At 44.7% G+C, this 20,995-nt stretch overlaps 1 protein-coding gene across 1 annotated transcript in view; it reads right to left on the bottom strand.

The window, feature by feature from the left end:
• SLIT3 (slit guidance ligand 3) overlaps positions 1-20,995 on the bottom strand; it is a 529,407-nt gene that overhangs the window by 3,497 nt on the left and 504,915 nt on the right. Inside the window, exons 33-35 of the mRNA XM_080399320.1 lie at positions 6,139-6,293; positions 3,420-3,705; positions 995-1,203 (exon numbers count right to left, since the gene is read on the bottom strand). Coding sequence (XP_080255446.1) covers positions 995-1,203; positions 3,420-3,705; positions 6,139-6,293 — 650 coding nt within the window. The remainder of the gene's footprint in view (positions 1-994; positions 1,204-3,419; positions 3,706-6,138; positions 6,294-20,995) is intronic.

Below are 20,995 nucleotides of genomic sequence, written 5' to 3'. Positions count from 1 at the left end.
ATATTCAAGGCAAACAGATGGCATGAGAAGGACCTTAATCTTTTACTGCTTTGTACCTGCCATCAAAACAGAGCTTGTGTTACACAAATGTGTAATATCCGCCACAAGGCAGAGGCCAAGCAGGCCTGCTGGCTTTGATCAGCAGTTCTGGAAGTGCTTTAATGAATGCTGAGTGTTGAATCCTGCAACACTCCTGCAAAATATGAATTACTTTTACTGTGTCTGCTTCCCAGGATCAAAGGTCAGGCTGCTCTGCATGGCATTAGCAATCTGGGATACCTGCACGTGTCTGTGCTGTTCTGCAGTCACTCTGAAGCAGCCAGATACATTTTGGTGAGGCTGTATATGTGTGTAATTCGGAAAGTCTGCACAGGAAAGGCACAACCTAAATAAAAATCATACAAGCCAGCTCCTTCCTTCTGTACAGCAACAAAAAAAAGGCAGAAGGGATGAAATTAGACCTCACTGAGTTTCCAGCCAGTCTTTTGAGGTCAGGGCGGAAGGATTGGGCCCCTGCCCTAGCAGGCAAGTCCAGCATGATCTGTGGGATTCCCCAGGAAACCTGCCCAGCTGCATCAGAGGGAGCAAGCTGAGAATCTTTACTGCCACTTCAGATGAGCAGTACCTCCTTGGTTTGCAGGGTGGGACCTCCTTTCCCAGCACTGCAATTAACAGATTATGGCTTGCTCTCGGTAAACCTTGCAACAGCTTCTCCTTTAAGCATCCCATCACAAGCCCGGGAGCAGCAAACCTTAAGGATTCAGGAGACAGAGAAGAAAACTCTGCTGCACGTGTCCCCTTTTCTATATGTTTGGATAATAGCTAGCTAGCTGTCGTGTGGTTTGTTTCTCCTCCCTGTATTGCTCTGTAGAGGCTGACTTAGCTTTATCTTCTACTATTTGCCATTTACCCCCAAATACAGGTCACATGGAAGAGACGTCAAAACAAAGGTGTGAACTAGCAGACCAGCATCCTGGGCCCCAGCCAAGCGTACCTCTGTCACAATGTTCTCCGCTATAGTTAGGATCGCATTCGCAGTAGGGTTCCCCGTGCTCGGAGATTTTACACTGCCCATGGTTGCATTTCAAAATCCTGCAGGGATTTGAGGAATTGTTCTTCTTGTCACAGTACATGCCGGTGTAGCCCTCCATGCACTTACAGGTGTAAGCCACATTGGCCACTATGCACTTGCCATGCAGACACCTGGAGAAAAACGAAGCATTTAGAGCTGGACTGTGTTCGACCTGAAAGTTCCCTTTCCCCAGGCACATTTCGTTTTGGCACTTCTGCCCATTATTTCCAGGATACTAACCCTAAACCCAGCAGTTCAGTGTCAAATGCTCTGAAGAAACTGAGTTTTTGGTGAGTACTGGATAATGTTCAGAGAATACATTTAGAATTTGCGATCCCAAGTGATCTCTTTGAAAAACATTAGGCTCCTCCCTGAGCATGGACCAACACTTGGCATCCACACAAGACAGCTCACATTTACAGCATCAGCACATGGAACTAAGTGCCAACAATCAAGCTGCACGCCCAGGCTTCCTTAGCAGAATTACTCTACAAATAATACCAGGTGATGAAAACTTGTGTGATAAATGAAGGTGTTTGTGGAAAAGTTATGCACAGACTTATTGACAGGCAGCTGTAGTTGGGTTCACTGGCTCACGTGGCCTGCAGTGAGCTTTGATATTTTCTGAGGAGTACCACAGGGAGTGGTGCTGATCCTTAGCAAGTTCTCTGACACTATCCCTACTGCTGGGACAGGGACAGGGTTGAAATAGACTGATGACAGGCAAGAAAGCAACACTGTCCAGCCAAGGAAAAACTGCTTAGGGATTATAAACCTTTGCTATATCAGGTCCTACTTGGCATAAACCCACCTCTTTCTCTTATTTTTATTTATTTTCTTTCTGGTACTTTAAAGTTGTTCCCTGCTTATGTTGAATCCTTGTAATTTTATTTTTAAGCTTTGAACTAAAACCCATAAATAATAAAAGCAGTTTCAGTCAGGTCAAGACATGCAAAATACTGTAAGAAAGGGAGTTACAGTCTAGATGAAGCAGTATTTTCTGCCCCACTAACTACAGCTGTGCTTGGTAACTCCTGTTATCATCAACTACCTGCTCTTTATGCTTTTCCTCGCTGAGGTTCATCTGTGCGTGTTGAAGCAGACACCTGCCAGAAGGCCACCATAATCCCCTGGACACAAAGGGCCTGGCTTTAAGGAGGCAACTCCGAAAGTGATTTAATGGAAGGTGGGACAGTATGCCAGCATCAAAAATACGCTCAGCTACCTTCCTTAGCAAGCGGGCTGCGCTCAAGATTGCATCACCCTCCTTAGACTATGAGAGAAACAATCCCTCATCATGTAAACATCTGGAACTCCCCTTATTTTTCTCTGTCCAACCATAACAGCTTCATGTTGATGTTGGAAATTCAAGGAAGCATTTGGGTCTCTGAGTGTTTCTTCACTTGGGTCTTCATACCTTTGGTCTGTAAACTCTCAGGTGCTTCTCAACACCTTCCAGCGTTCAGTACTTTGCAGAATTAGACCCAGAAGCAAGTTTAAAATGGTACCTCTGCCAAGTTAAATTTCTGCCCTTCAGAGAGTGATTATTCACTGTGTCAATTTACCTGTCAAAAGTATGTGCTTGTGGAAAGCCCCTTCCACAGACAGAAAAACCAAAGTAGCTTCTAGAACAAAAGTACTTCCATCTGCTCATGAAACAGCACCAAATTATGCAGACTGCTGGTCTGCGTTGGACTGTTTCCTTGTGTACTTGCCATCAGCAAGCTATTTATCCACTGTTTCTGATAGAGATGTGGTTATTGAGCCTTTGAACTGTGAGTGCTTTACACTCATGCTCCCTTCGCGTGCAACTTTTTGCTATCCTTTAAACTTGCACTTTAAAGGGGTGTTTCGGAATGTAATATTTAAGTCATCTATTGGGGAAATTTAAAACTGTTCACATCGGTGTGCATAACGGTCTTCAGGGAGTCAGTTTGAATACTGGGTCCAATGCTGCTGTGGGCATATCCCTAAAATGCGTACGTCCTGCTCACAGGCAGCTCTGCTTTGCTCTGGCTAAGTGCAGGCACTCACCACCTCAGAGGTAAGCCATACCCGTTAATAGGAGTTTTCATATTTTAATGTGTAGAGTCACAGCTGAAAGTATGACCTGCAGTATCAACACCATAGCTCCTCCAGAACAAAGACCTCATTTGGAGAGCGAGCAACATCAGAACAAGGAGTGGAAATTGAGAGTTGCCATGGATGCTGACTCATGACTGTCAATAATTTCATGTGGGAGCCCAGCACCTCCAAAAATAGTCAGATGTGGTTTTACAAGATGAAATGTGAAATATGCATTAGCTCTAAAGCTTCCACCCTCCCACCAGCATTCGTTTGAGCTTACTTGTGGTTAAGACATGGGTCTCCCATTTCCTGGTCACACAGGGGGCCCGTCCAGCCTGGGTGACATTCACAAATCACACTTGTTTTCTCCAGGGACCGACAAATACCATGCTTGCAGATGTTACAGGATTTGCAGCCAGGAAGGACTCCTAGTGACTGCTGTGGTAAATCCTTGAAATCCTGCAGCTCGTTATTGATGCGGACGTCGTGAATACATCCATGAAAACCGTTTGGTGTCTTATCTGCACCCTGGCGCAGTGAAGATAATCCAGTAGAGGTTGGGATCCCTTCAGATAAAACCAAAAAGGGAAGGTTTACTCACTGTTACAATGATAATACATAAATTATAATTGCTAATGTTTCTTTTGTCACAGCCCCTTATAATCTTTAAAGAATTAATTTACATAGGACCTTTGTGAGGCAGCACAGTCTCATTGTCCTCATTCTGGAAATGGAAAGAAACAAAAATAAAATCACTTGCTTAAGCTTACGTAAGAGGTATATGACAAAAATAACCCCACCAAAACCCAACCAGTGTTTTTTCTTTTTGGCTGATGACCATGTATTTTTGATGACCTCAGACGATGCTCCTTCTGTCTATAGTCTAATAGCAATTATCCTTCTGAGAGGTTTAAGAATATCTTTACTTGCCAGCAGGTAGCTACCACCTCTGGGATCCAGCGAGGTAGTTAGGCGCTACTAGATCACAGTGTTAGGACAGGGAGTGGTAGCAGTGCACTCCATCAAAACTAATGCAGGAGAACTCTAGAGACAGGGAACAGCAGTTCAGGAGGCCAGGCCAAGTCTTTGTGGCAAGTACCTTCCACCTTGTTCAAGCGCTCGGAAGAGTTCATACGCTCAGATGGCCAGCAGATTCTTTTGGATGTTGTGTTATGCCCTCCCCACTGACATCTGCTTGGGCTGTACAGCTGGTAGCATAGGCAAGTGCTTCCATTTTCAGCTGTGTAAGGCCTCTGAATTTGCTATCCATAAGTAACTCCACCATTAAAGATGGTCTTAAAACAAACCCTGCATCTTTGTTTAACGGTGCATTAGGAGGAAAGTTGCTAGACCAGGTGATGCAGTTGGAGAGAGGGACAAAAATTGTGGGCACATGAAGGCTCAGGTCTATCTTAAAGCTTAGTGCAGGTTAGGAACAATTGCTCTGGGGCGATTTAATCAATTACTCTAACTAAACAGTCTGCAGTGGAAGGGCAACTGGCATCCATGGGAATGCTACGTGCAGAGACGCGGGATGTGCAGAACAGTGAAGGTTTAGAAAGAAGCAAGAAGAATTTTAATGGGCAATAAAAAAAGTCTCCTCTGAGCCCATGCGTTCTGGTATTCAATAGTCCTTCGTTCAGGTCTCAGGTTTGTCCTGTGAATGCTGTTTTGTAGGTACCTTTTGAGAATTAGTATTGATCCACAATGCTCATCCATTAACAACTTTTCCATGTGATTACTTCCCAAGCTCCCTGTGTATAAATTGCTGTGGGGTTGGTATCTTTTATGCTGTGCTAGAGGGAGAAATTGTGATGTCCTCACCAGCAGATTATCTTTGATGTGTAATGCTCTTTAATAGTCTGTGACATTCTTAATAGGAGCCAATTATAAAAGTTCAGCTCTGTACAAAGCAAGATTAGCCAGTTTTCTGATTTACAAGGGCAATATTCAGGGTTCTTTTAGAAAAGTGTTATCAAAGGGAATTATTTACAAAAGGCTTGACCAGCACCAAGTGAAGTTAAGAGTTTCTACTATTGGCTTCAATGATCTTGTTAGAAAAAGCTCAAAGACTTTCAAAGTCTATTATTGTTCTGCTGACTTTTGTATTTAGAATAGGCTGACTAAAAATTCAAGAACTCTGTGTCACTGAAAGGGACAGATTTCAACATTCAGTCCAGAATAGAGCTGAGGGCGGTTCTGGCAAAAACAAATCTGTTGGGTAGAGTACAGCCTTCATTCTGTCTCTCATATCCAGACACCTAATTAGCAGGATACTCATTACTCTGGGCATCTCTACCCCACACCACTTGTCCCCTCCTTCTCCCAAAATTCACTACTGAATGTGAAAAAACTTCTTAACTGAAGTTTGGTCAGTTTTAATATCTTTCTAATACTGAAGCTCTGGCTTCAGTTTCCAGTAAGAAAACTATTAGCCAAGAAGTTCTAAGTCAGCTTGTGTGTTAATATGGTTTGTTTAATTTCTGTCCCAGACCCCATACCCCTCCCCATCTCCCCCCCCCCCCCCCCATTTTTAGCATTTCCAGCAGAAATACTGCTCATTTATGGTACATTTAAACCTAGTGACTATTGATTTGCTTTTTTACTGTGACTGTGACACTTCCATTGTATTCTTCAACCATGACATTTTGGTGCCAGCCAGTTCTGAAAGCTTTAGAAATTACAAACTGATTGTTCTTGCCGTGGCTGTGTAACAAACACAGAAGCAGCCTGTGCTGTGCTGAGGTTAGCTTCTTCACTCTGGCGTGCGCAGCAGTGCTGGCCGTGCAGTGGGGTGCTAGTGGGCTGAGGCGCACGAAGCAGAAGAGCAGAGGCGTGGTTTCCCGGCTCTCTGTTGGGCAAAGCAGCCTCTGGCAGAGGGGGAAGGCAAACTGCTAGTCATTGCCCCCCCGCCCTGAGAGTTCTCTCTGTAGGATGGAAGATGATTTGCTTCTGAGAACACATGTCAAAATCTCAAAGTCCAGCACAACTCACTGTACCTCCAATGTAGAGGGGTGTATTGAGGCTGACAGAGGACTGTTTCTGGAGTTTTCCTAGACTCTTGGGAGTCCCCTTGTCCACCACCAGGTTCAGAGTTTGGTTCAGCATCATGAGTTCCACACTATGAAACTGCCCATCATTTACTGTTTCCACACTAAAAATAAAATTGAAAAAAAAAAGAGAATTAGAAGATGATGTTAACAATGAACAGTCTCTGCTGCTGTGACATCCTATGTCCCGGTGTCACACCTTGTGAGGCACAGTTCCCATTCCATGCTCCTTTATGGTCACTGTGTTCTCAACATTTCCTCCAGCGTGAGCCTCCAAGGCACAAATTTAAACACTGCTGATGCCTGTGCAGGCAGTACCTACACATATATGACACTCGACAAGACAGCTAAGCAGGGTAGTGCTACTGTAGTTGTGTTTCCCAGGGCAGAAAAGCAAGGGCGTAGTTACATGATAGATTTGCTTTGGTGACAAAAATTTTAAATCCCCCATTCCGTGCTCTCTGCAGCTTGCAGCCCCTCTGTCACACTGCTTGATGCTTATGTTGCAAGCCAGATCACTGAAATGATTTCTTCTTGTATGGTTAGTTTAAACTCGAATTATTTCACAGGGCAGGGAGGGACTGCAGTTTGGGGTAAGAGACAGCAGGGGCCTCTGAAACCAGCATTTCCTCACAGCAGAAGTATCTTGTAGCTACATGCTGAGGCATGAGGACAGGCTGAGTTTCTCAAAGCCAGAGAGTAAGTTCAGGAGGTTTTGGCTTACAAACGACTGGGGCACTTTGCTCGACACAATACAGTCCTACCTGAACACAAGGAAAACTGACACATTGCTACTCCTCTTTGAGAAGCATTTACATGTTGATTGAGGCTTGAGAATAAGGCAGCAGGAATTTTGGGGGTGGACAGGGAGCAGGTAGCTATCTGAGCAGACAAGATATTAAATGCACCATGTATTTATTGCTCATGTGTTTTTAACACTGATTTTTCAAATGCATGAAGCCAGATAACTTAACAGCTCTTTGCTAGTCTGCACCACACACAATCTTCACCTTCAGCTCAGTCTCCCAAAAATAAAAAGGTGCAGTCATACAATTCAATTCGCATCACACTATCATTTTTTATTTTCAGGGCAGCTTCAGCTCTCAAGGCTTTATGCTGCATGTTGAAATTCTCTAAAATGGCCCAATACCTTCATGCACTCCTAAAAGCAAGGAGGGACAAGGGTGGGATTACCTGCTCTTGAGCAAAGAGGGTTTCAAATTAGGCTGGTAGTTATAGATGTGATGGGACCTTTCCACGGCTGTAGATGTAATTAAATGGTACAGCCACTGTTCCACATGCATGCAAACACCAGTGCATAATGAGAATCTAATAGCAGTAACGGTTACAGCCGAAATTAGACTGCGGGCTGTGTAAACTGCCCACATGCACAGTGTTGCCAACACATCTTAAGCTTGGCCTGCAAGCACCCTTTTCCAAATTCCTGCTGGCAGGATTGCTGGCTGGGTAGTGGTTCTGTTACGTACAGATAAAGACAGAAAACACCAACTGTGGGATTTAGGCATCTTGAGATACTGCTTAGCCAACAACCTGGATCTGCGATTGCTGCACAAGTGGTAAATACCGTATTAAAATGTAAAAGGTTAGTTTTAAGAATGGGTTTCTGCTCATTCAAATGGCCCATAAGCTCAGCATCCTCTCTCAGCAAGTTACAAAGTCACAGGTCAGATTCCTTTCAGGTGTTTTGTAAAGCCGCAATGTAGATGTCTGAGATATTTAGCCAGGTTTTCTTTATCATCAGTGGAGAGGAAGAGGCACACTTAAGAAGTGACTCATCTCTAAGGATGAATCACCTTTTAGATGTGTCCACTTCTCAACCTGGATGACGTGCTGCCCATCTTTAGCACCCAGTCCTGCATAACTGATGTGTAAGGCCCTTGTAGCATAGAAATTGGACCCCAACTTCAGACATAAATTACTTGACTTGGAAATTACCAGAATTCAGTTGTCCCTGGAAGAAGTTTCATTTTTATAGTGTTTTACAGTAGAGCTGACATAACCAATTATACATGAACAATGTCAGGCAGAAAGTCAGCACTGCAGGCGTTTCTGAGGATGTGCTTGTTTAAGAAGAGCACACTGCTGTTTCCAAACTGAGCTAACGTGCCTCTGCAGTGCTGCTGTCCCCACAGGTTTTGGGGATTGATCACGAACACATATGCCTTTAGAAGTTCATGTAAGATTACATGGACCTTAAAATGACAGCAGTATATGAGCACCTTTACTGCGTGGCTTTACATAAAGATGAGGTAAGTTAGTTCTGCCACAGAATGGCTCCTGGGAAAGCTCTGCTGGCTGAACCGCTCATTCTGGACCTGCATGAAAGTGGCTGGGTTCCAGTTTGTGCCCATCCTCAGGTTGGCGAGAGCACCCTGGGGAGCCAGGTCTCAAGAACCTGGAGCTGATGACACTGTTTGAAATGGTTTTAAGAAAAAAAACATAAAGGCTTGACATTGTCCAAAAATCCAGATCCAGTTGATCCAGTAGATGTTCTGGCTCGAAATACTGTTACGTCAGGGCCATTGCAAGGGCAGCGAGCGGTGTGTCTGGGGTAAGAGGCTGAGGGCTTACACTACACTCACTGCTGAAGGTGATGCAGTATGTGCATCTCAGAAAAGCAAGCCTATCATCACGGTACCCGAGTCCGCTGTATTGGGGCCCACACCTCTAGCAGACTCCTTTACGGATTACCAAAAATAAGTTTGAAAACAGCTGGTTTAAACTTTCTGTTCAGATATTCTTGAATTCTGCTAAGTATCTGCCACATTACAAGAAACAGCTGTGTTACGGCAATGTGCCGTCTGGGTGATCCCTCTGTACTCCCTGCATATCTAACTGTTGTGTTGCAACGCTTAATTTGTATGGGTAAAGTGCTTAGACTTCCAGCTGAAAGGTGCGAGATAAATAGAAATGCGTATTTGTAATTGTTAGCCTGTGCAGAAGTGCCAATGAAAAGAAGAAGTATAGCCAAACCCCGTCGGCTCTGAGAGCTGAGTATTGAGGTGGGATGGATGGCTGTGTGACAGGGAACCCTTCCCTGGTGGGATCAATATCTGAAGCTCACACACAAAACTAAATCGTTATCTGAAGAAGGCCAAGCTATGACAATTTGTCAGAGGACAACATTATCGCATCTGGCAGGGCTGGCTCTTCCCTGGGCCAGGATTTCGCAGGCATTAATCACCTACTCCTCCACTGCGTGTGCTCCTTCCAGACAGCGCCTTGACTAGCAGGCAAAGTCAGTGTGTCCTGGCGATTGAAGCAGCCACCCCAGATGGTGCTCACACCTTTCAGCATACCCAGGGCTGGGTTTTTTTCTGGAAAGGGAGTGAGAGGTCCCTTATTGTAGGTATGTGTGGATGAGTAATCCTCAGTTCTAACTCTTTCACTTTTAAACTTGGAATTAAAATGCTCCATGCCTGGCCTTTGAGAAACAAAGTAATGTACAGTCATCACCCAACACTGCAGTTTTGTAAAAGCAGATAAAGTCAAAACAGGGAAAGCACTCATTTTCTTTTACAGAAGACACAAACATATGATAGAAAAGCTGACTGTGGACAGCCGGGATGGCAGAAAATCCCTGGCCAGGAGGTACTTGTGTTAAAGTACTTATTGCTGCTGCTGACAGAAAGACGTTAAGATGCCTTTGGATACTGGGAGAGATGGAGACAGCACTGGGGGAGAAACCGGCAGCGAGAGAAATGCTACATGAACTCTCCTCAGAGCCTCTTACGCAGCCGGGCCTTTAGGAGACTCAGCAATCGTCTGAGACAGCTGGAGACAGTGGCTTGGCTGGAGATGAAGGGAAGCAAGCCACAGGCGCTGAGCAGCGCATCACAACGCAGCTCGCAGCACAAACTTGCTGCGCTCGGCTTTTTTTCAAGGGGCCTCTTCTTGACCCAGCTCTCTGCAAGGGTTTTATTAAAATCTTAATTGAATTCTTATTGGGGATCAGGTGGCCTTACCGAGCTCTTCCTTCTGAAGCCTGCGGTACGTAAATACCTGCCCCGGAGTCAGGGATTTACTGCGCTTCACCGGGGCCCTGCGCGGTGCCCCGGGCCCCGCACCCGCACCCGCACCCCGCACCCGCACCCTGTGCGCAGCGCTGCGGCGGGGACACCGGCCCGTCAGGCAGCGGCCCCGCACCGTGCGGGCGGGGCAGGGCGGGGCAGGGCAGCGCCGAGCCACGGCGGGGGCGGCGGGCGGGCAGCAGGGGGCGGTGCAGCACCGCCGAGCCCAGCGGGCCGGCCCGGAGCGGGCACGGATCCCTCCGCGCGGCCCCGCCCGGCTACTCGCTCCGCGGGCACCCCGGCTGCGGGGCCCGGCGGGCACCCTGGCTCCAGCGGGCGCCCTGGCTCTGGTCCTCGGCGGGCACCCTGGCTCCAGGCCCCGGCATACCGAGTGAGAGAACCCCGCGCGCCCATGCAGCAGGTTGATTTTGGCTCGCTGCTCGGAATTTATTTACTGAAACTGATCTCGGCATGTCACACACCTGCCATCTGACCTGACCAACTCCTTCGTTTCCGCGAAGATTTTCATGCTTTGCGGTTAAATCAAGCCGTACGTCTGCCCAGAGCGGGCGGAGGGGCCGGCAGGAAGGAAGGGGCCGCAGGGCTGCTCGGCCTGAGCCAGCCGCTTGTCTCAGGGGCACCAACAAACCGCCGCCCCGCTCTGGAGATTTTTTCCAAACTATTAAAAAAGGCAGTCATGAATTTTTAGCCAACTTCCAACTGCAGTGCTTTGGGCCACCACTACTGGGTATTACATAGTTTACAATATATTCTTATTGAAGAAAGGGAGGAATTGTTTGAAGTGTAAATATTGGAAGTGCAAGCAAGGATTTTCAGGAATTTACTAATTAAACTTGTGAAAAAGTAAGCAGTAAAAGGAATCAAAATCCCCTTCAGGACCCAGGAACGGCTGCTCATCGCCTGCTGAGGGCCCATCTCGCCAGACACTCGATGGCCGGTGCTCACAGCCCCCGCAGGACCCTCACTCCAGTCCGGTTACAGCCTGCATGCTGGGGCACCAGCTCGGTCCCCTTCCGAGAGAAGGATCTCCCACCTCAAAGCACGGTTCCGGAGGGAGAGGCAGCAGGGCAGAGCCGGGTGCCATGGGTGGCGGGGGCACTGCTGCAGGCAGCGTCGCAGTGGCAGACGCATCGGCTGCTCCGAGCCCCTGGGCACTGGGCAGGGGCAGCCACCAGCCCGCGGTACCCGGCCTCTGCCTCCCCAGCAAAGGGCATGCGCTTGCTGCTCCTCACCCAGCAGCACCCCTCGCCTTTCTCCTTTGCACTCATTTTTTCACAGCCCAGGTTACGTGCCTTGCACAATCATCACTCTCATCAAGGTTACCCTCACTGAGAGCTAGCTGGCCGTGGTGTCTCATCCCATTTAGCCAAGAAACCAAAGAGGAAAATACTATGTGTGTGACGAGAGCCCAGCTTCCAAAGCTCGTGACAAGGCCTGGGGTCTGGCACCTTCTGTTCCCCCTGTGTGCGGGTGGGAAGCTCAGAGCTGCCCTCACAGGGAAGGGAGGCAACTAGAGAGGGCTCTATAAAAGTCATTAAAATTTCATATTGCAGGGAGCTGGCCTCATCTGTCAGAGCAATTCCAGCAAGATGAGCCAACAGACCCATTGCACAGGGCACTGTGCACACACCATGGGCATGGCCTCCCCTGAGGGCTTAGACTCCAGAACACAAAGAAATGAAGGGAAAAGGATGTGTATTAAACATAAAACCCGAGGGAATATATAAAATAACTGATTTCCACTCTCATTTTTGATCTATTTCTCTTCTCCCTGCTGTATTTTCTTTCCCCACTACTCCAGCCCCAAGCACACACAGATGTTATAAACACTGACTCCCCTTGCTCTAATATCCATGAGAGATTTAGAGCTGAGCCACTATAAATATGCCAGTGAACAGAAATGCATTAAAGGATTAAAGCATTCAATTTGAACTTGTAAAATTTGGGCTTTGGGGTTAGTTTTTTTCACTGACATATAATATACCTTTGGTGTAGACAGCAGAGAACAGCAGGACAGATAACTCAAAAACCAAAATAGCTTTAAGTATCACAGCAAACCATGTCACTGAGGAAATGTATAACCATCAATTATGCAAATGAGAACATCAATTCATTAGCTACAGTCTCCAGACTTTCCTGACCTCTGTCTTAATGGGGACATGCCTCATTTGAAGCACAGAACAAAGCAAACACAAGGATGGTAAGCGACGGGGGAGTGAAGGCCATGGGGAATACTGAACTTGGATAATCTCTGAAAACATTCAAAGTAGAAGGGAATAAGCGGAAGTACATGTCCAAGAGAGCCTAAAGAGCTTACAAGACATGGGAAGAGCAGGCACCGTAGAAAAGGTACCAAAATCAAGAAACACAAGGTGAGACCTGCAGGGAACCGCACCAAGATGTTAGCAATTTGGGAGGGGTGAAACTCATTCTGTGCCAGGCTGACTTCAGGTATCAGTGCTGATGGTTTTTCACCTTTCCAGTTACAGTTACCTCCTGCCCTTAGTTCCAGTTGTAATCAGTCCTTGGCCTAAAATAGATTTAAACTTCTCCATGGCAACAAAGGCAAAATCATAATTGGAGTAGTGTTTGTGCTACCTCTACAATAATACATCACTTCAAGCACTCTATCTTCAGAAGCCAAATAAAAACCACATGTTGAGAAAAAAAGTATGAAAAATGCTAATGAAACACAAAACTAGGGAAATAAGAGGTGAAAGAGATATTAAAACACTCAAGTTCACTTTCAGCTTAAAATATACTCTCCTTTGTTGTGTTCAATCCTGTTTTACATGACTCGAGCATAAGGTCTCCTAGGCTGAGAGCACTGACAGTAAGATTTTTTTCCTTGATACCTCCATTTTCATTTGCTTGGTTTTATACCTTTTCTCCTACTTACAACTCTGTAGACCACCCAAATAAACCATCTTTCTCTTCTTGGTGTTTACAGCCCTTAAACACTGGCAGCTGATTACCATATCTCCCTTAATGATCGTTTGGCCAGGCTATGCATATCTAATTTCCAGTCATAATTCAATTCCTGCAGCACCCCTGCCAACAGTGAAAGTTATTGTATTACAGACCTTCTAAAGGAAAAGCAAGAACCTTTTTTACACCACTACAACATGCAATTTACACAATGCTGACCTCTTTCCCTATATTATTCGTAAAAGGGTCAGATTCACGGCCGGGGTAAACACCCCTTGTTTGCAGCAGATCCTCACAGTGTCCCTGACATGGGCAAGAGGTCTGACACCTCCCTCCGACCCCACTGTCCAGGAGTGAAGCTGCGCTGCTCTCCTGCAGTATCACCATGTCTCTGCAGAGCTGAATACTTCATTCTGCTAACTGAGAACTTGTTAAATGCAAGCGTAATGGCAGTAAAACCAGCCTGAATGAACTCTTCAAGTCCAAGGCCTCTCCTGAGTGACGGATCACAGTGTTCCTGCCTCCCCATCTTACTCCACCAGAACAATTTTGCACATCACGGCACACAGTGTATCGCAGTGCAATGAGCTATTGCATCTCAGTGTCTTTACTGTAACATGCATCATATAAAATAAAAAACCCAGTAAATACAGAGTATAAAACCAATCACATATAGATTCTGCAATGCTGGCAGGACTCATTAAATCAGATAGCCTTAAAGAAAATGGCACTGCAAACAGCCCAGAGGAAGGCAGTTGCTGGCAGAGCAGCGAGTGCCATGTCCTGCCCAGCGCAGGGGTGGTGCTGGTGTATGGCTGGGTAGCACACACCAGCACATGCTGCAGCACAGCCCCCTGCCCCACCAGGGCTAGGAAAAGAACAGGGTTCTGGAGTTTTCTTTTTAGCATGAGCATCAAACACTATTGAATGCAGCTCTGCCATTTAACTGGGTATCAAATCTCACGTTCTGATGAGGAAATCCATCAAGTGTCTTCACAGAGTCATTTCATCAGGGGCAATACTTTACACCATCTATCCCCTTTTCAGCTCTGGAAAATATGAAGGTATCTGCTATTTAGCAGCAGGGAGCACAGCCACTACAGAATGCAATTAAAAGGCTTCCAATTAGAATGACAGAGAATGATGGGTTGTATCTGAAACTGCAGGCTAAGCCCCAAGAAAAAAAAAGAGCTGTGTCTATTTAGAAACCTGATACATGGCCAGGAAATGAAATTGTTTCCACCTCATTTGTGGCAACACACCTCCAGTTGTATGCCTCTTCTTCCACAAAAATAAACAAAATCCACTGCTCTGACAACCAGAATAGCAGCTGCCATACCCACCTTTTCCAGCAGCATTGGGGCATGCTGGCAAACGCAGAGCTGTGGGTCACGTTTCTCTGCTGGGAAGAAGCAATGAAATAATTGTGCACAGAACCATGCCGCACCTCTGTGATTGCCCTCGGTGCCAGCTCCGCATGCACTTCTAACAGAGGCTGTATCTATTGAATCCAGAGCCTGGCGCTTGGTATAAATGGGATATAAATCCATCACACATGGTACACATTTAAACTTTGTGTTAGTCATCATGTTTACAAGAAATTTACAGGCAGAAAAAAACCCCACTATGTTATATTAGCTTTGCCTTACAACATGCAAAACCCTCACAATTCAAGACATGAGCCAGTCATTAGCACATAGGAAGTTTATAAAGTCATTTTGACTACGATTAGATTTATTCCAGCATTGTCTATTATGAGCATATTTCAACCTTCCTCTGATGTAATCAGTATTAACCAACTCTGGCAATATACCGCTGGACCAATGACCTGAAAATACCATTTAAAATCCATCTGCACACCTTTCTTCCAGTTACTCGCTGGAAACAGAGTGCAGCACAAGAGTGTGTTTCCAACATACACCAAATTGATTGCTTAGAAGGTGGACTAACTTTAGCACTAATTTATGAGGGCTTGGGAGCTGCCAGGACCACTCTCATGGTTTCACTGATGCTCTCACTAGAAGAAACAGCAAGACCATGTTATGGACAGCCAAATGACTAAATCAGGTTATTTGCTGGGGTGGAAGAAATAGTTATTTCAGAATTACTTTTGGTTTGGCTGGGCATTTTTAAGGTTTGAATCGAACTGGCTAAATCTCAACACAACTACTAAATTTAACAAACAGGTGAAAACCTTAATTTATAATGTCAGTTTCTTTTTTTCCAGCAGCAGCTTTCTTTTGATGGTAGAGCTGTATTAGTCACAGTCAAATCACTGTAGAGAACAACTTTTAGTTTCACCATTAATTTTTACATAAACCCAAGACTACTTTGAACATGAAAACCAATAATATCTGCAAGGTGCTGAACTACTTCTAGAGCTCAGCAAACTTCTAAGCGCAAACATCTTCCTTCTTGATGCTCTTGAAAATCCTTAATGGTATTAACTGAATGGTTATCACTTTCTACTGTAAAATGTTGTAACTGTGAAGAATTTGCTTTCTATCTTTAGGTGTAATCCTCTGACATGTCTGATACAGTCAGGAGAGAGAGGAGCTGCATGGGGCCAATATGTCGTGAAGTTAAGACTCTAACTAGAGGCTGACCTCAGAGTATTTTAACACATTTATTTATTTTGTGTTCCCACCTGCTTTTGTTTAGTTATGCACTATCCCTATCTCATCACCTCTCATTTCTTCTTGGGATTAATGCTTGCATCTTGCTGACTTTATTACATTTTTATTATTATTCTGTGCTGAAAGAAATCAGCATTATAGTGTTATTGCACTAAAGTTCCATGTACATATGTGTCCTGCACTCCTCTGCTTTGCGTAAGTCTTCCTAAAAGGCTGCTGATCAACAAAGCAACCAGTGGGGTTGGACACAGCTCTGGCTTCCCTCCTATCCCCTTCAGATGGGAAAGAGCTGCCAGGAGGTAGAGGTGGAGCTGTGCAGAGGAGAAGTACACAGTGACTAAAGTAACAGGGTACAGACCAGCTAATGGGTGTCTGTTTTAGAAAATAACAAATCAAATTGCTTAACAAAATACATAGACTAGTGACAATTCACTCGTATGCTGTCCGTGCATTAAAGCCAGCACAGTCTGCTTAAAAAGTGATTTGGGAGGAGGAGGAGGACTGTCTTCTGCCACCTGCTTGAAATTGATTTGGGTCTGCAGTAGTATTGTGATTTTTTCAAACAACAATGATAAAGGTGACAGTGATGGTGTGGATGGCCACATTCCCGATGAAAAGGATACAAATAACATCTCTGCTTTAACTTCGAGGGGTCACAATACAAGTTAATTCGAAGAATGAGTTAAAATGGCAGAAACCCTTTATGGCAGGGGAGCAGCTACTGTGTTTATTGCTTTCACAGACTGTGGCATAAGTTCTTCAAACTTCAGTGGTGCATGCTCAGGGGGAGCCAAAGCCAACCATGCGCCTGCCCCAGTCATGGGTTTGCGGGCAAGCCAGCAGCCTGGGCACACTGGCAGCACCAGTATGTACTGGTGCAGCCTGACCTCAGTTGACAGGGGACATATGAGTGTCACTCAGACTGATAGCCCCAGATTTTGGGCCCTGAAGGTGGTGACCTGGGAGTCCACAAATGTAACTTCTATTGCTGTCACTACTACCGGGCAAGTGGCTTTAGATAACCTGTTCCTAACCTCCCCTACCTGGAACACAGACACACCGATGCTGACTTGCTTTGTGAAAGGTTTTGCCACCTTCTGATAAAACATCTTACCCTGAAGCACCCTACACATAGGTATAAGGTTAGAAATAAGGCTGTGGGTTCGCAGTGCAGTGTTTCTGGGTACTCAGCTATTACGCTAAAGAGAATGAGCAGGGCAGAGGTGAGGAGAGAGGGGAGAGATGAGGAACTATCATTCTTGCAAGAGATACTGAAGAGATTTACAAAGAAAAAACTTTAATTCAGCTTAACAAAGTTTTGCCTGCTAAGTCCTCAGGCAGCCTAAAAGACAAACCTTTACCCTTCTTAAGCTTCATCTCAACAGAAGGAAGTTTCTAAATTTCATGAAAACACATACTTGATTCCGAAAAATAATGACAAAAGTTAGATATTTTAAGGTCTTGGCCTTACATTTTCACACAAAAATCCAAGAAAAACTAGGGAAATGCAATGTCTGTAGTTTGACAAGAACTCACACACTTGTCTTTTTTGTCCTATTTAAATACACCAGAGCCTTTTATAAGGCAAAAAATAATTCATCTGTCCTTCACCTTGCCTCATGCAAGATGTATAAGTACATTCAAATTTTACAACTTTTACTGTGCAGGTCAGAGATTAATACTGGGTCCCTTCATTATATTTGATGCAAAATCCCTAAGGAGTACCTGAAAAAATAAGTGTGTGTGATAGAATAAAATGAATTGCAAATATTCAGAATTGTTAGGAGCTCAGTGATGTCTCACAGGAATCTCTGAAAAACAGTTTGTGCAGAGCCCATCCAGAAGTATCAAACAGCAATCCCACCAAGGACAGGCACAGCACAGGCTGCAGACTTGGCAGGTGTTAGGAAGAAAAGGACCAGTCATGTAGTGAGCTCTGCAAAGAGACTTTTGGTAAAAACTGAGTTTGACAAGCTCTAATAATGTTCCTAAGAATAATTAATGCTTTCACTCCTCCAGCACATTCCTCCCTAGAAGGCAGTGAATTAATGGTGAAGCCTCACCGGCTTTTTTGCAGATAAGCAATTGCAGCTAAAGAGAATCAGTTACACAAAAATCCCATCTCCCATATCTTTGGAAGATGTGGAAGTTCTTCCATCACCAAAGCAACTGTTCAACCTCAGCACCAGGAGAGTGGAGAGAAGTCTATGAAATGTGAGTAGAGGACCAAAGTCCTTGAGCACTACTAAGTTCAATTTGGGAGCGCCATGGCCAGGAACCTGTTTTTGGGCGATGGGTGCCAGTAGCCACCCGGGCTGCTTGCTCCCCAGGCCCCGCCACGGACAGAGGCTGTGTTGGTGGAATGGCACAGGCAGTCTGCAGATGCTGCTGGGGTACAAGCCTTGTGCTGCGCCACAGCCTGGAGGGAGAAGGAAGCTCACCCTTTGGTGACCTGCAGCACATTTCTGAAACACTTTTTTCTGTTTTTTTTTTTTTTTTTTTTTTGTGCATTTCTGTACTTTGTGTGCACAGACAACCAGATTTAATTTGTCATCCCACAGTCATCACATAAGAGGCAGATACAGTAAGAATTTAAGCTCCCTGATTTCAGGCCTTTTGCTTTAACCACAAGAACATCCATCTATGCTATGCAGGAATTAGCCAAACCATGAGAACTGCATGATACAATCTATGAGAAATACCTCTAATAATGCAGCATTTTTGAAAACAGATTCTGAAATGATACTTTTAAAAGGAATTATAACGTAATCTGGGTGTAGGCTCTCCAGAAAGACCAATACAATTAATTCTTATCTTTTCCTAACTGCATCCTTTTTCACTGCTGTCAGGAAGCCTGCGTGAACACATGATTTTACACCAATGACGCCTGCATCTTGCTCTTTACAAGATATGACAGTCTGTATGCAACATGGCAATCTGGGAACTCTGGAGGGAATTACATCAGTAGTACATGTCAAATTTTTATTTTTCATTTCTATTAGGAAGGATTAATTTAGCATCCAGATCAATATGACTGCATAGTAGCATAAAACTTACCAGAAAAAAAAAATAATTACAAGTAAGTTCTTATCTCTAGTTCAAGGAACAGATGTAGGAAAAAAGGCTGAAAATAGGAAGTCTCCCTATAGAGTACAGTTACACAGATACCAGTATCAATGGCTGAATGCTGAAACTGCAGAATTTTTAAAATTTATTAATTCAAAACTTTCAGTGATTAGAGCATGGTGATAACTAAAACCAGCACATTCCTCTTCAGCTGGCATATTTAAATTAAAGTAAGGTATCTGTGTAAATGATTTACTTTATTTCAAGAACTCGCCGATGGCTCTGTACTAAGGGCTGTCATGGCATTGAAGAGTAACTCTCAACAGTGCAGAAACCAGGAGGTCAATAAAGCACTCGGAAACAGATTTCTGTTCTTATTTGTGCATCTACAGAGCAATTAAATAGAATAAAAGAAGCAACAAATAGGAATCCTACTTCACAAATGGATCTTCTGTAAGGTGTTTACTATGACATCCAAGAAACTGTTACTCTGCAGCTTACAGGTGAGGAGTTCCAATAACAGACCAGTCAGCTTTTCTTTTAAAAAGGTGAGTTCAATCATTGCATATTCATGCATTAACTTGTATTTCTTTCTAACTTAACAATAAATGGCAACGTAATTTAGGTAGTCTTCCATTGGACATTTGCTGACCTTTACCTGATTAGGATGAAAGAAAAGTTCTATGTCAACTTTAACCTTTCTATCCAAACATACCACAGGAATGAATACATGTGACATAAATCTGAATGTACAGTGAGTTAATCTTGGGCTTTTCCAGCAGTCTGCAGCTCTACTTCAATCTACTCAAAGGAGCAACTAAGATATAAGAAGAGGTCCACTCCAATAGCCAGAGATGACCTACTTTCCCAGAGTACACAAAATGCTTTTGCCCAGCACGCCAGCAGTCGGGTATTATGCCACATCCTTGCCCTCGGCCTCCTACAACAGTTTTGCGAAGCAAGGCCACCCGCACAATACACTACAATAGCGAGTTCAGAGCACACACATCACAGGGCTGGTGCAAACCTTCACCCTGGCTGTATGCTGAGGGCGAGTTGTGCAGTGTAACACACTGTGTACTTCGTCCTTCCAGCACCCTTCTGCTAAACACTATTGAAAACTACCACCAAGTACGCCTTACTCACTGCTGGCTTTCCAACCTGCCTGACAACAGGTTTTATCTTATCCCTACAGGATATTACCTGCATTAGCCAAGTACTTTGCTAATTTTACTGTTCTGAAGTACTGTTAATAAATCTTACAGAGACTCTGACAAAGGATTACAGATAATGTGGCTTGCCAATGACTTCCCACATCCCGCCATGGGAGTACCCATATTTCATAGCCAGCAAAACATCTCAGTTACAACACAGGACCAGGTCAGTTACAGATTTCCTGCAGCTGTAGCTGGCAAAGCTCCCACCAGGCAGAATTTTAAGGCCTCCTCCTCTTTTGGCAGACTCTTCTGAGGAAAAACAAGAGCCAAAGCAGTGCTCATCTCTTCCGAGAAGTGGACCTCTTTGGAGGATAGCAGCACCTGATATTGCCTGTGAAAATTAATCTAATAGTCTTTCAACAGAGCTTCTCAAAGGCAAACAGTCCACTTTTGCTGAGACTGAGATTTAAGTGAGGCATCTAAACAAGACAACAAGGAGTAGGCAATAGGGAAAGCAAACTTTTTACCAACGGCGAGACTAAGATTTGAATGTTACAGGTTCTCCAAGTAATCCTATTTTAATGGAAAATCGTAGAAGTTGCAGAAAAGGGTTCCCCAAATTCTTAAGGTTTAGGGAAAATGCATCACATGAATCAGCTGTTCATTTCATCGAAGTGCAAGTTAGGAGACAATGCAATTAAAAGGACAGATAAAACTCATGGGAGCCAGTACCAGGTGTAAAAGGACCTTCATTTCCCTGGAGGAAGCCTCTAAAGCATCCAAAAGGTATTAGTGACACAACTAGGAAATTATGGCCAGTGCCTGAATAATGGAAATGATTGACCACTGTCCAAGCGACTAAAGGAAATGGGGTATTTTCCATTATTTGGTGTTTTCCTGTCAAAACTCGGTGCCAAACTGGAAGTCATGCCTTAGCCAAACAGAGTTTATGCTTTAGCTAAAAGTC

The sequence above is a fragment of the Falco punctatus genome (genome assembly GCF_963210335.1).
Source record: "Falco punctatus genome assembly, chromosome: 8".
In the NCBI taxonomy this organism is placed as follows: domain Eukaryota; kingdom Metazoa; phylum Chordata; class Aves; order Falconiformes; family Falconidae; genus Falco; species Falco punctatus.
This window is presented reverse-complemented; position numbering and strand designations above follow the sequence as displayed.